At 50.8% G+C, this 10,079-nt stretch overlaps 1 protein-coding gene across 1 annotated transcript; it reads right to left on the bottom strand.

Moving 5' to 3' along the window:
• Positions 1 to 674: 674 nt before the first annotated feature.
• On the bottom strand, positions 675 to 9,836 carry LOC101617210 (polyunsaturated fatty acid lipoxygenase ALOX15-like). Its single transcript, XM_045158205.1, has 14 exons — positions 9,675 to 9,836; positions 7,986 to 8,190; positions 7,666 to 7,747; positions 7,469 to 7,591; positions 7,230 to 7,333; positions 6,898 to 7,058; positions 6,120 to 6,263; positions 4,882 to 5,091; positions 2,941 to 3,027; positions 2,677 to 2,846; positions 2,413 to 2,534; positions 1,654 to 1,754; positions 1,365 to 1,532; positions 675 to 1,251 (listed from the first exon to the last, which is right to left on the bottom strand). The coding sequence occupies exons 1-14, from the start codon at positions 9,807 to 9,809 to the stop codon at positions 1,072 to 1,074; spliced, it is 1,992 nt and encodes a 663-aa protein (XP_045014140.1). The 5' UTR covers positions 9,810 to 9,836; the 3' UTR covers positions 675 to 1,071.
• Positions 9,837 to 10,079: the final 243 nt, after the last annotated feature.

Raw genomic sequence — 10,079 nt, 5'->3', positions numbered from 1 at the left:
GTGGTTAAGGACATGCCTGTCAACATAGCAACAGGGATTCAATTTCTCAGTTCATACACAAGCCAGATGCACAAAGAGGCACATGCATCTACAATTTGTGTGCAGTGGCAAGATGTCCAGGTATGCGCATTATCATCTCTATAATTTCTCCTCTCTCTCTCTGTTTCTCTGCCTTTCTAGAAATAAATAAATATCTTATTTTTTAATATTTATTTTTATTTGAGACAGGTGAATGGGCATTCAGGGGCACTTGCTACTGCACACAAACCTCAGATACAGGCTTCTTCGATAGCAAGTCTCTCCCTGCTGCCAATGGAGTGCTTGACTACTAAATAATGCCAGACATGTTGCCCTACGGTCTTTGTGATCTCCTACCCCTATTCCACACCACAGCAATATTGGATCCCAGATGCCTATGCAAGTCTGTATGGGCCACTTAGATTCAGCCTGACATGGATGATTGAGAACTGAACCTGGGATTGTAGACTGTTCAAGTAAGGTCCTTTACCCACTGAGAAATTCCTCAGTCCCTAGATTGAACATTTTCTACATGAGCTGTGAAAGGAAAATCTCAAGTTGAAAACTGTGGAGATTTGCTGGGGTCATGATGTGCTTTGTGGTGGTTCTGGCTGCAGGACATGTGTGCTCCTATCCAGTTAGAGAAAAGAAAACAATTTTGATGCAAACATTTTATTTAAGATAATTTGACCTATGTTCTTTTCTATCCTGAGGCTAAATATCTTTGTTACAATCAATTAAGATTCAGTATCTATTTTGATTCCTACAGGTGTGGGACAATATATACTATCACCCTACTTTATTCTTGAAAGACTTATTTTCTAAATATGCCTATTAGACCTAAGGGAGAAGAGAAGGAGGGAAAAGAAGAAAGGATGGTGGTGGAGGAGGAAGCAGAACCCCCAGCCATCCTTCTGCAGGCAAGGGTTCCACACACTATGGGGAAGTGGCTCCTGGGGGAGGGGCCATGGGAAGAAAGCAGGGTGTGGGGGAAGGGCTGCACGCTGAGAGGAGGGTCAGGCTGCCCCTGAAGCCACCACATGCTTGGGACACTCATATGGCCACACTGTTCTCCACCAGGCTGGGCCGCAGGTACTCATAGGGTATGTCTAGGCTTTTGTTTCGCATCTCAATTTCTTTATCCAGGACAGCCAGCTCCTCTCTGAATTTCTTCAGCACAGCCTTGGCCTCAGGTGTTGAAAAGTACTCCTCTCGATGCTGGCCCAAAGGCACCTGGGGAGGAGGGGGAACGGAAGCTTAGAGCCTGATGATGACTCCAGCCATATTGGGGCATCACACCAACCTCTTTGCCTTCTTCCTCAGGATCCTGGGCATCTGGCTCTTACCATAACAGCCTGACGTCTGCCCAGGTGCCAGATAACATTCATCTGGAGATTCGCCTGATTAGGGTTGGGCAGTGTAGCCATCAGGGTCTCCAATGTTGCATCCTTGGTGGTGGGTGGGGGCAGTCGCATGGTGCACGGTGTGTTAGGGATCCAAAAGAACCAGTCAAGCTGGAGGGGCGTGGGTCTACAGTCAAGCTCTGTGAAGCAGGAAAACCCCTCTGCCTGCTCACCTCCATCCCCGCACCCCACTCCAGCCCGAAATTCCCAGCTGCCTGCCTCTGGGAAGTACCTGACCCAGGTGGACAGAGGCATGCTGGCCAGTGCAGGTGAAGATGCACATGGTGACAAAGTGGCAAGCCTGGGCCCGGGACTGCAGAGAGGTGGGGAATCCTGTGAGAAGCAGGAACAGTTAGAAGGCGATGGGGGAATATGAGCAGAGCTGAGAGAGGAGAAGGAGAGGCAGAGAGAGCAGACACAAAGAGGAGGAGAAGAGAGGTGAGAAGGGGATGCTCAGGGCCTTTGGAAGTTGGCATGAGGCAGGAAAGAGATGCCCTGCTGGAGGGAGCCCATCAAGGAGTGCTGGTTCTGCCTCACAAGTCCTCATGTCTCAGGAGTTTAGCAAGGTGGTGACATCACACTGGTAGTCACAGAGGGTATTTTCACCACAGCAGTGGGCAAATGCTACACGTTAGGGCTTTTCTTCGGGAGAGTCAAGTGTTAAGCACTTGTGAGCATTGCTCCCACTGCATCTAGGAAGGTGTTTGGGAGTTTTAAGGGGAGGAGCATGCATCTAGAGATGGGGATGGTGGCACATGCCCTTAATCTCAGCCCTGAGGAGGCAGAAGTAGCAAGACTGCCATGAGTTTGAGGCCATGTTGAGACTATATAGTGAGTTCCAGGTTAGCCTTGACTAGAGCGAGACTCTACCTACAAAAAAATTTAAAAAAAAAAAAAAAGAATCTGGGTCTGGAAGATTGCACAGAAGTAGAGAGGACTCTGGAGAAGTCATATAACGAGTCTTAGTTCTCAGTGCAGAGACTCCTGTTACCTCGGTCCTGGGCCCCTCGCAACCCAATTTCCGTGATCTCCCGACACCAGTTCTGCAATTCGTAGTCATCTCTCACGTCTGCGTCTGTCTTATAGTAGAGACTGAGGGTTCCCTCCACATACCTGCAGGCACACATCGCAGCAAGAAAGCTGATGTACTCAACTCCTGGTTCACTTGGCCAGGTCAGGGTGTCCACACCCAACCCTGGTGCAGACCTCCTGCTGTCCGGCACCCACACCTGCCCTGCATCCCTGTCTGCCTCACCGGTACGTGATTTCCCACAGCTTCAGTGCATCTTGGGCATAGAAGGAAGACTTAACGTCCAGAAGCCCCCGCTCAGCCAAGTCGTCAGGAGGGCAGAAAGAGCTGTAGGTCAGCAGGGCTCCGGCCTTCTTGATCAGCTGCAGGTGGCCTCCCCCACCTGTGCTCACGATCTGATGGAATGAGGACAGAATTTGTCAAATCAAGCATTCCAGAACCCAGTGCCAGAAGACAGTGAGCCCAGGATCCACACCCTCCTCCACCTACCCTATCAAAAATGCCACATTCTGAGATCAGTCCATTCCTGGCCCGCACGTTAATTTCCATGGTGTACTGCAGGTGAGGAGCCACAAGCTAGAGAGGGAAACAGGGACAAGTAAGTGAGAGGAGACGGTGAGGCAGCGGGGCCCTGCGGAAACAGGCTGGATGAGGAAAAACAGCACAGATGTTCAGGGAACGCAGAAGAAGGCTGATTTACATTGCATCAGTTTTCCATCAACTGTCGAGTTAGTGCTTCAGTGCAAAGCTATCACTTACTTTCTTCCATATTCTTTTCCTAAGTCTGTTCCTCCACTTTAACATCCCCACGGGAGCCTTGTAAGACATATTTTTTTGTCCCTTTCCTGCTTCCACAAACTCACCTCTTCCCTCATCCTTTCAATCGTTACACTCAGCTTCTTGCTGTTCTCACAACCAGGTATGTTCCCCAGTCAGTGTCTTTGCCAGGCTCTTCCACCAGCCTGCAATGCTGGGCCCCTGACCATCCCATTCTCTGGATCCCTACAGGATCGTTCTCTACGTGACCTTTTCAGAGAGGTCTTTCTTGATGAGCCAAACTAGGCTCACCATCACACCTCTGCCCTGATGACTATACCCTTCATGTCAAATGTGACCATCTTCACTCCCCTGCTCTGATCACTGTATCACCTCCTCTGTGACCATCATCGCACCCATGCTCTGATCACTGTACCTATAACAACCCATGTTACCATTCAATAGCTTTGTCTGATTGGTCTACTAGAGAAGGAAATGCCAAAAGGTCACAGTATTGCCAGGAGTGTTTAGAATGGTTCTTGCTATACAGACGCTCTCAGCACAAATTTGTAATGCAGGGATGCTTTGCCTTGACTGGCAGTGTTAATTCATGCTACTCTTGATGCTCTATGCCTCCATTTAGAACTCCTCAAAGACTGTTGGAAGAGTCTCCTAGTTATATGCATGATCACAAGTGTGATGGAATCTAGTCCTTTCCTTTTTTTTGATTTTTGTTTGTTTTTTTTTAATATATTTTATTTATTTATTTGAGAGAAAGACAAAGAGGTACAGAATGGGCCTCCAGCCACTGCAAACAAATTCCAGATGCATGCACCTCCTTGTGCATCTGGCTTATGTGGGTCCTGGGGAATTGAACCAGGGTCCTTTGGCTTTGCAGGCAAATGCCTTAACTGCTAAGCCATCTTCTCCAGCCCTTTTTTAAATTTTTTTAAAAATATTTTTATTTATTTATGTTCAAGCAGAGAGGGAGAGGGAAGAGACAGGCACAGAAGAAGAGTGGGACAGTTCCTCCAGACACGGCACACACTACAGACGCATGCATCACTAGGTGCATCTGGCTTTAAATGGAAACTGGGGGATCCAACTTGGGTCATTAGGCTCTGCAGGCAAGCATCTTACTGCTGAGACATCCCTACAGCCAAATCTACCCTTTACATTTTTTATGCAAGAGAGCAAAAGCAAGACCAAGCAACAGAGAGAGAAATTTAGCACACCAGGATCTCCAGGCACTGTAATAAAACCCCAGACATGCACACCACCTTCTGAGCATGTGCAACATTGTGCTCTGTGTAACCATCTGTCTGGCTTATTTAGGATCTGAAGAGTTGAACATGAGTTCTTAGGTTTCAAAACTAATCACCTTAACCGACAAGCCATCTCTCCAGACCCTACATTTATTTTATGTACTGTAGAAATATCTGCTTCAGGACATGAAAGGAATGAAATATTCTCACCCTTACCCCAGTAGGTATCTCCACGCCCTTGAGAGGTGGTTTGCACTGAAAGTGCAGGGAGGCCACCTCACACGCCCCTGCTCACTTCCTCCCCATGGCTATGTTCTTCCTAAACCCTGAAAAGGCACAAAAGCCTCCTGGGCCTGGAAGGTGAACTGGGACCAGGGAAGCAGGCAGAGAAATGCAAATCAGCTATTACCTTGAAGACAGGGTGTAGGGATGGAAGGCACCTCATGGTGGCCACAGCAAAGACCTCAGCCATCAAGTGTCCCCTCAGCAGATGAGACTGCAGCTCATGAAGCTGGAAGTCAGAGCTGCGGACCCAACATTTGGCGAGGAGCCAGACCATTGGGGGATCCGTGGGCAAGAAAATAGGCGGTGGAGTGGATCCGACTTTTGGCAGCTCAAGCTAGAGTGAGGAAGAGTGTGAAGGGTTGGACTCGCTGGGTGCCAGGAGCTCAGTGATCCCCACTTCCTGCACAGGTGAGCTTTCCCTTCCTCCTCTGGCCTGGTTCTTTCTCCATCTTCCTGAGCTACCCACCCCAGCCCCATTCCTGCCCTTTCCACCCAGTACAGCGCTCATCAAAACTGCCCTTCTGCTGCCTGCCCCAGCCTCCTTCTCCACGAGATTCAGCCCCTTGCTTGTTTGAGCCCCACTCGTGAAGACACAGCAGCCTCTCTAGGACCCTTCATCACCAACTCTGCACAGAGAACTGAGTCTCTAGTTTTTGGCTGCATGTGACACACTTGGAATGTCTCCCCATTCATCAAAAGTGGTAAGACAAAACCCTACCTGGGAATTTCCCCTCTTTCTTTGTGCCTTATTTATTTCTTCAAGTGTCTCCCTCTCTCCCATGTTTCCTTGATCCTTAAGTGCGGGTCAGCAGGCCTGGTGTCCCTCTTCACTCCTTCCCATCTTTCTTCTCCATCCCTCCAGCTGCCACCCACCTCGGGATTTGTCACCTCCTGCAGCCTTAGCATGAGAGCCTAATCCCAGCAAGGAGTAACTCTCTTCTTCAACCCAGCCTAACTCAATCACCTAACACTGCCCTTCTGTGGTGCTTTCCCAGTCCCCTCATGCCTTTCTTCCTGAGCTTAGCTTGCCTGGTCCAGCTCCTCTAACTCCAGGCCTATTATCCACAGAGTCTCGCCTGACTCTGCCAAATGCATCCAGTGGGTAAGTCCATCCTTCCCTCCTAATGATCCCTCCAGGACCCAGATATTCACATCTCTGTCCTCTAGCTTAAATAAACTTGCCCAGAATGTTTCCAAACAAGGCTGCAGCACCACCTGCCTTTCAAACCACTTCATAGATAACTCCTCCAGTGCCTTAGTGGAATGCCTTTGAGTGGATTGAGAGAACACTTACTGAACCTGGCCAGAAGACTCCCCTGAGTAGGCTGCCCACTGTGGAAAAAAAGAACCATGCTTTCTCACCTGGATTGCCAAGGGTAAGAGTTGCCCATCAGGCTGTAGCTTCAGCATGACCAGAGGGGCAGCGAGGTACTGCTGCCTACACAGGACGACATTGGCTTTGATCCCATCCAGAATGGAGTAATCAGCTTCAAACAGAGTGCCTGCCTAGATGCAAAGAAAGGAAAGGACCTCTCCATGTGAGGAGACATCTTCCCACCAGGACTCCCTGACAGACAGATAGCAAAGAAGATAAATGACTTGTCTCCATCCCCAAGTTTACACTAGCTGGACTTCTTCCTCAAGGAGTTCTTAAACATTCTGGTTGAATTACTCCCTTTAGAGAAGAAGAATCATCAAAGAAGTGGCATATCTTGGCTAAGATCACACAACATACACTAGCAGAGTCAGGATTCAATCCAAGATAGCCTTGTAATCAAACCCATGGATTTCTCTACCAATTGTCCAACACTGGCTGCTTATTAATAACCACACTCCTGTGACCACAATTACTTAAGTCTGCACCATCTCTGAATCCATGGGCACCAGTGTCCAGTCACATGTCCTCATTTGACTTTGTCTCAACCAACCTCCCCTTTATACACCTGCCCTCCACAACATGCCATTTTCCTGTAGGGAGGAAAGTTGTGGAGTTGTATTTTTCCAGTATTGGTCAGATTTCTACCGCAGGATCCTTTTGCCAACCAGCAGCAAGCTGGACCTTCAGTGGATAGGAATACAGTTGACACCAACACTATCTCCACGTCCCTGTGTGGCCTGCCCCAAGCTCTGATGTCCATACCTGGAGCTCCTTCAACAACTGAGCCTGCAGCTCCTCCATGCCTGGGGGAAACACTAGGCGGTCAGGAAGGCAATTGGAGCGCCTCAGAAGCATGGGGTTGGCACCATTGAGAAACTGGTATCCAAAAAAGGCATCCTCCTTCCAGGAGTCACGAACCCGCCCTAGGGATAGAAGGTGACTGTGCTGTGGGGTCTGAGCTGCCACAGAACCATCTCTGCCTGACGTGAGACTAGCAGAGGGACTCAAGCCTCTGGTTTTCCAGGCCAGTACATGAGTCCCAGTCCAGATGGGATTAAAAGTCCTGGGGGAAATATTGGGGTAGGGGAACTGACCAGCCAGCTTGCTGTGGCCACTCTTGAAAACACAATTGAAGTCATCCAGATTATTCCAGGTAGTGATAGCGTTTAGAGGCAAGTTGATAGCAACATCTGCAAACCTTTAGGGAAGGAGACAGTCATTTTTAAAAACGAACTTCAGAGTTGTGAACACCTATCTAGAACTGGCCCATGAGCCCACTGGGTACCACTAGAGCAGCACACCTCCCTCCCACACCTGTTCCCCTTGTGCTCACCCCACAGTAAGTGAAGTGTTAAATTCAAATTCTTTGTCCTCCCGAAAGCGCTCATCCACAGGGAGGTCAGATAAACTGGTCCCTGCCACATTCAGGATTAAGCCATCCTTCCAGTTGCCCCACCTGTGGGCAGAAATGAAATCAGGCACTGGTGTGGAAGAAGGAGCTCGCACTGGGCTCATCGGGGGTGGGCTAACCTGTACAGACTCCTTCTCTCTTTCAGCTCCTCCTCCCTGTGTTCCTTGAACAGGCCTTGAAGGTCCTCAATCACAGTGCAACCTAAAAGTGCAGAGCAGAGCATGCTGGGACATCGGCTGAGTTCTGCCTCTTCAGCCCCTCCTGGCTGGCCCCTGAGCCTGCAGCTTCAGGGATCCCCCGCCCCATGACACCTGCACCAATGCCAGCATCTCTTTTCTTACCCCTGCTCTCCAGGTTCGAGCCCCACACGCCACACCCTCTTCCTGACACACCCATGCCCAGCATGTCCTCTGCCTTTCACAGCCACCCCTCTGCTCACCTGTGCCTTCAGGGAGCCTCAGGATGTTGCTGCCCGTCACCCAGCGGTAACAGGGGAATCTGTGCTCTCTTCCTTGGTCCCCAGGGCCCTTCACAGTGATCCAGTTGCAGAACCAAGCGTCATCCTTAAGAAAATGCCGTTTTTGCAGTTTCACAAACAGCAGTGGTCCAAGGTACTGGGACACGTTCACCGTGAATTCCTCCTCCTGCAGGCGACAGAAGAGGCCTCAGCCACAGGAAGGAAGGCCCATAAGATGAGAATTCAGGCCAAATCGTGCTTCCAGTGCGCCACAGGGAAAGTGGTGAGAAGGAAGCCAGAAAGAGAATGAGGGGGAACAGCAGGCGGGACGGGACTGTGACTCCTCTGACTTGTTACCTCAACCCCGATTGAAAAGAGTGAGAGCGCAGGGGGTGGAAAATCAAAGTGCCTTCCTTCCATCAATTTTTTTCCCTATGAATAAACAGTTATTGTGCCAAGTACGTAGTGGGCAGTGGGAATCCTGCCTGAGGTACAGGTAGCACGCGGTTGAGCTGGGAGACCCCACCAAAGCTGAGGCTAACATGGACCCCACCCAGTCTGGTCCAGGCTCGTGGAGGGTGGTGCATCGCAGCAGAGACTGGAGGTGGACAGGCAGTTGCCCAGAGACAGTGAGGCGCAGAAAAACCAGAGGACAGGGAGTGCCAGGCGGGCTGTGCTCCAGAGAGGCCCTACAGCTCCCTGGGAGCTGAAGCTGCGTGTGAGGTCTGGGAGTCCAGCAGGACCAGTCTAGGAGAGGGCAAAGACTAAGGACTGAGAAAGAGACAGAGCCACTGACAGGTTTCAGCAGGCCAAATGCTCTAAAAGTGTGAGCGCACCAGGAGAAACCGTCGTGGATTCAGAATGGCAGTGAGGCCAGTCCATAAGGTGAAGGTGACATGGGGACAGTGGAAGGGGTGGTCAAGGATGGGGCAGGCATCAGGTAAGGAGTTTCAGGGGTGGCACCCACTACCTCTGCTCAACTCTTGGTCTCAGAAAAGCGAAGGTAAGGAGGAGTGGCCTGTGACAGCTGGTAAGACACCAGGGGACAGAGGCCTGGGGGAGAACCTCTTTGTGGCATGTTCCTTTGAAGGGTCCCTGCTTGACAGGATCTGGGGATCTGCATGATAGCTGGGCTAGGGATGGAAATGAGAGGGTTGGTAAAAAAGAAAGCGAACCAAAACAGAACAGAACAAACAAAAGAAGAAAACTAAACCCTCAGAGCAGTTAGAGCAGCAGGTGGCTATGAGCCCAGAGCAGAGCGTCCAGAAACAGAGGCTCCTCAGAACTTAGTTGCACCCCCACCTTTCCCCATCCCTTCTCACGCACTCCACCTCAAGTGATATGGAGAGAGGACTGAAAATGTCCATCATTAAAACAGAGAGCACGGGTCTGGCACGTCATTGACTCCTCCTAAGAGAACTGTGTGCTGTGAGGGGTGAACGGGAGTATCCCTTAAACTCCCGGAGGTCCAGGTGGCCAGAGTAGCTACTGAGCGCTGACCAGGTGCCAGCAAGGGGCTGACCCAGTGCTGTCACCGCTGTCCTGTCAGTGCGGTCCTCGAGCCAGTGAGCACCTGCAGCAGCCACAGCCAGGGCTCCCGCAGCGCCGCTTCCTGGATTTCACTGACTTGCAGCCAGGGACACAACCCATCCCTCATGCTGGGCAGCTCACCTTGTTCCTGCAGGGTCTTAGCAGTGCCCCTAGTGATGCCTCTCCATGCTGTCCCACAAGCCACAGCAGCACCTGGTTATTGGACCCTGCATACAAGGAGTCTCCGGTGGAGATGCAGATGTGGTAAACTCCCATCTTGCTCAAAGACGCCTGCAGAGAGTGAGGATGGGTGGACTTGTTAAATAAGAGAGCCCAGACACCGCCCTCTGGCAATGCCTGCTAGGGGGTGGGGAGAAGCTGGCATGTGTCCAGCCAACCCCGCCTAGTCCTGTGCAGGGCCCACAGCTCCACCAGCCTGGAGCTCTGCCCCAGCCCTAACGGGGAGGCTCTGCGCAAAGCACTGTTAGAGATGCCAACCACCATTTTTGTGCAAGGAGGATTGGGAGGGAGAAGTAGGTAGGGATT

Source organism: Jaculus jaculus, chromosome 1, assembly GCF_020740685.1.
Source record: "Jaculus jaculus isolate mJacJac1 chromosome 1, mJacJac1.mat.Y.cur, whole genome shotgun sequence".
Classification (NCBI taxonomy): Eukaryota; Metazoa; Chordata; class Mammalia; order Rodentia; family Dipodidae; genus Jaculus; species Jaculus jaculus.
This window is presented reverse-complemented; position numbering and strand designations above follow the sequence as displayed.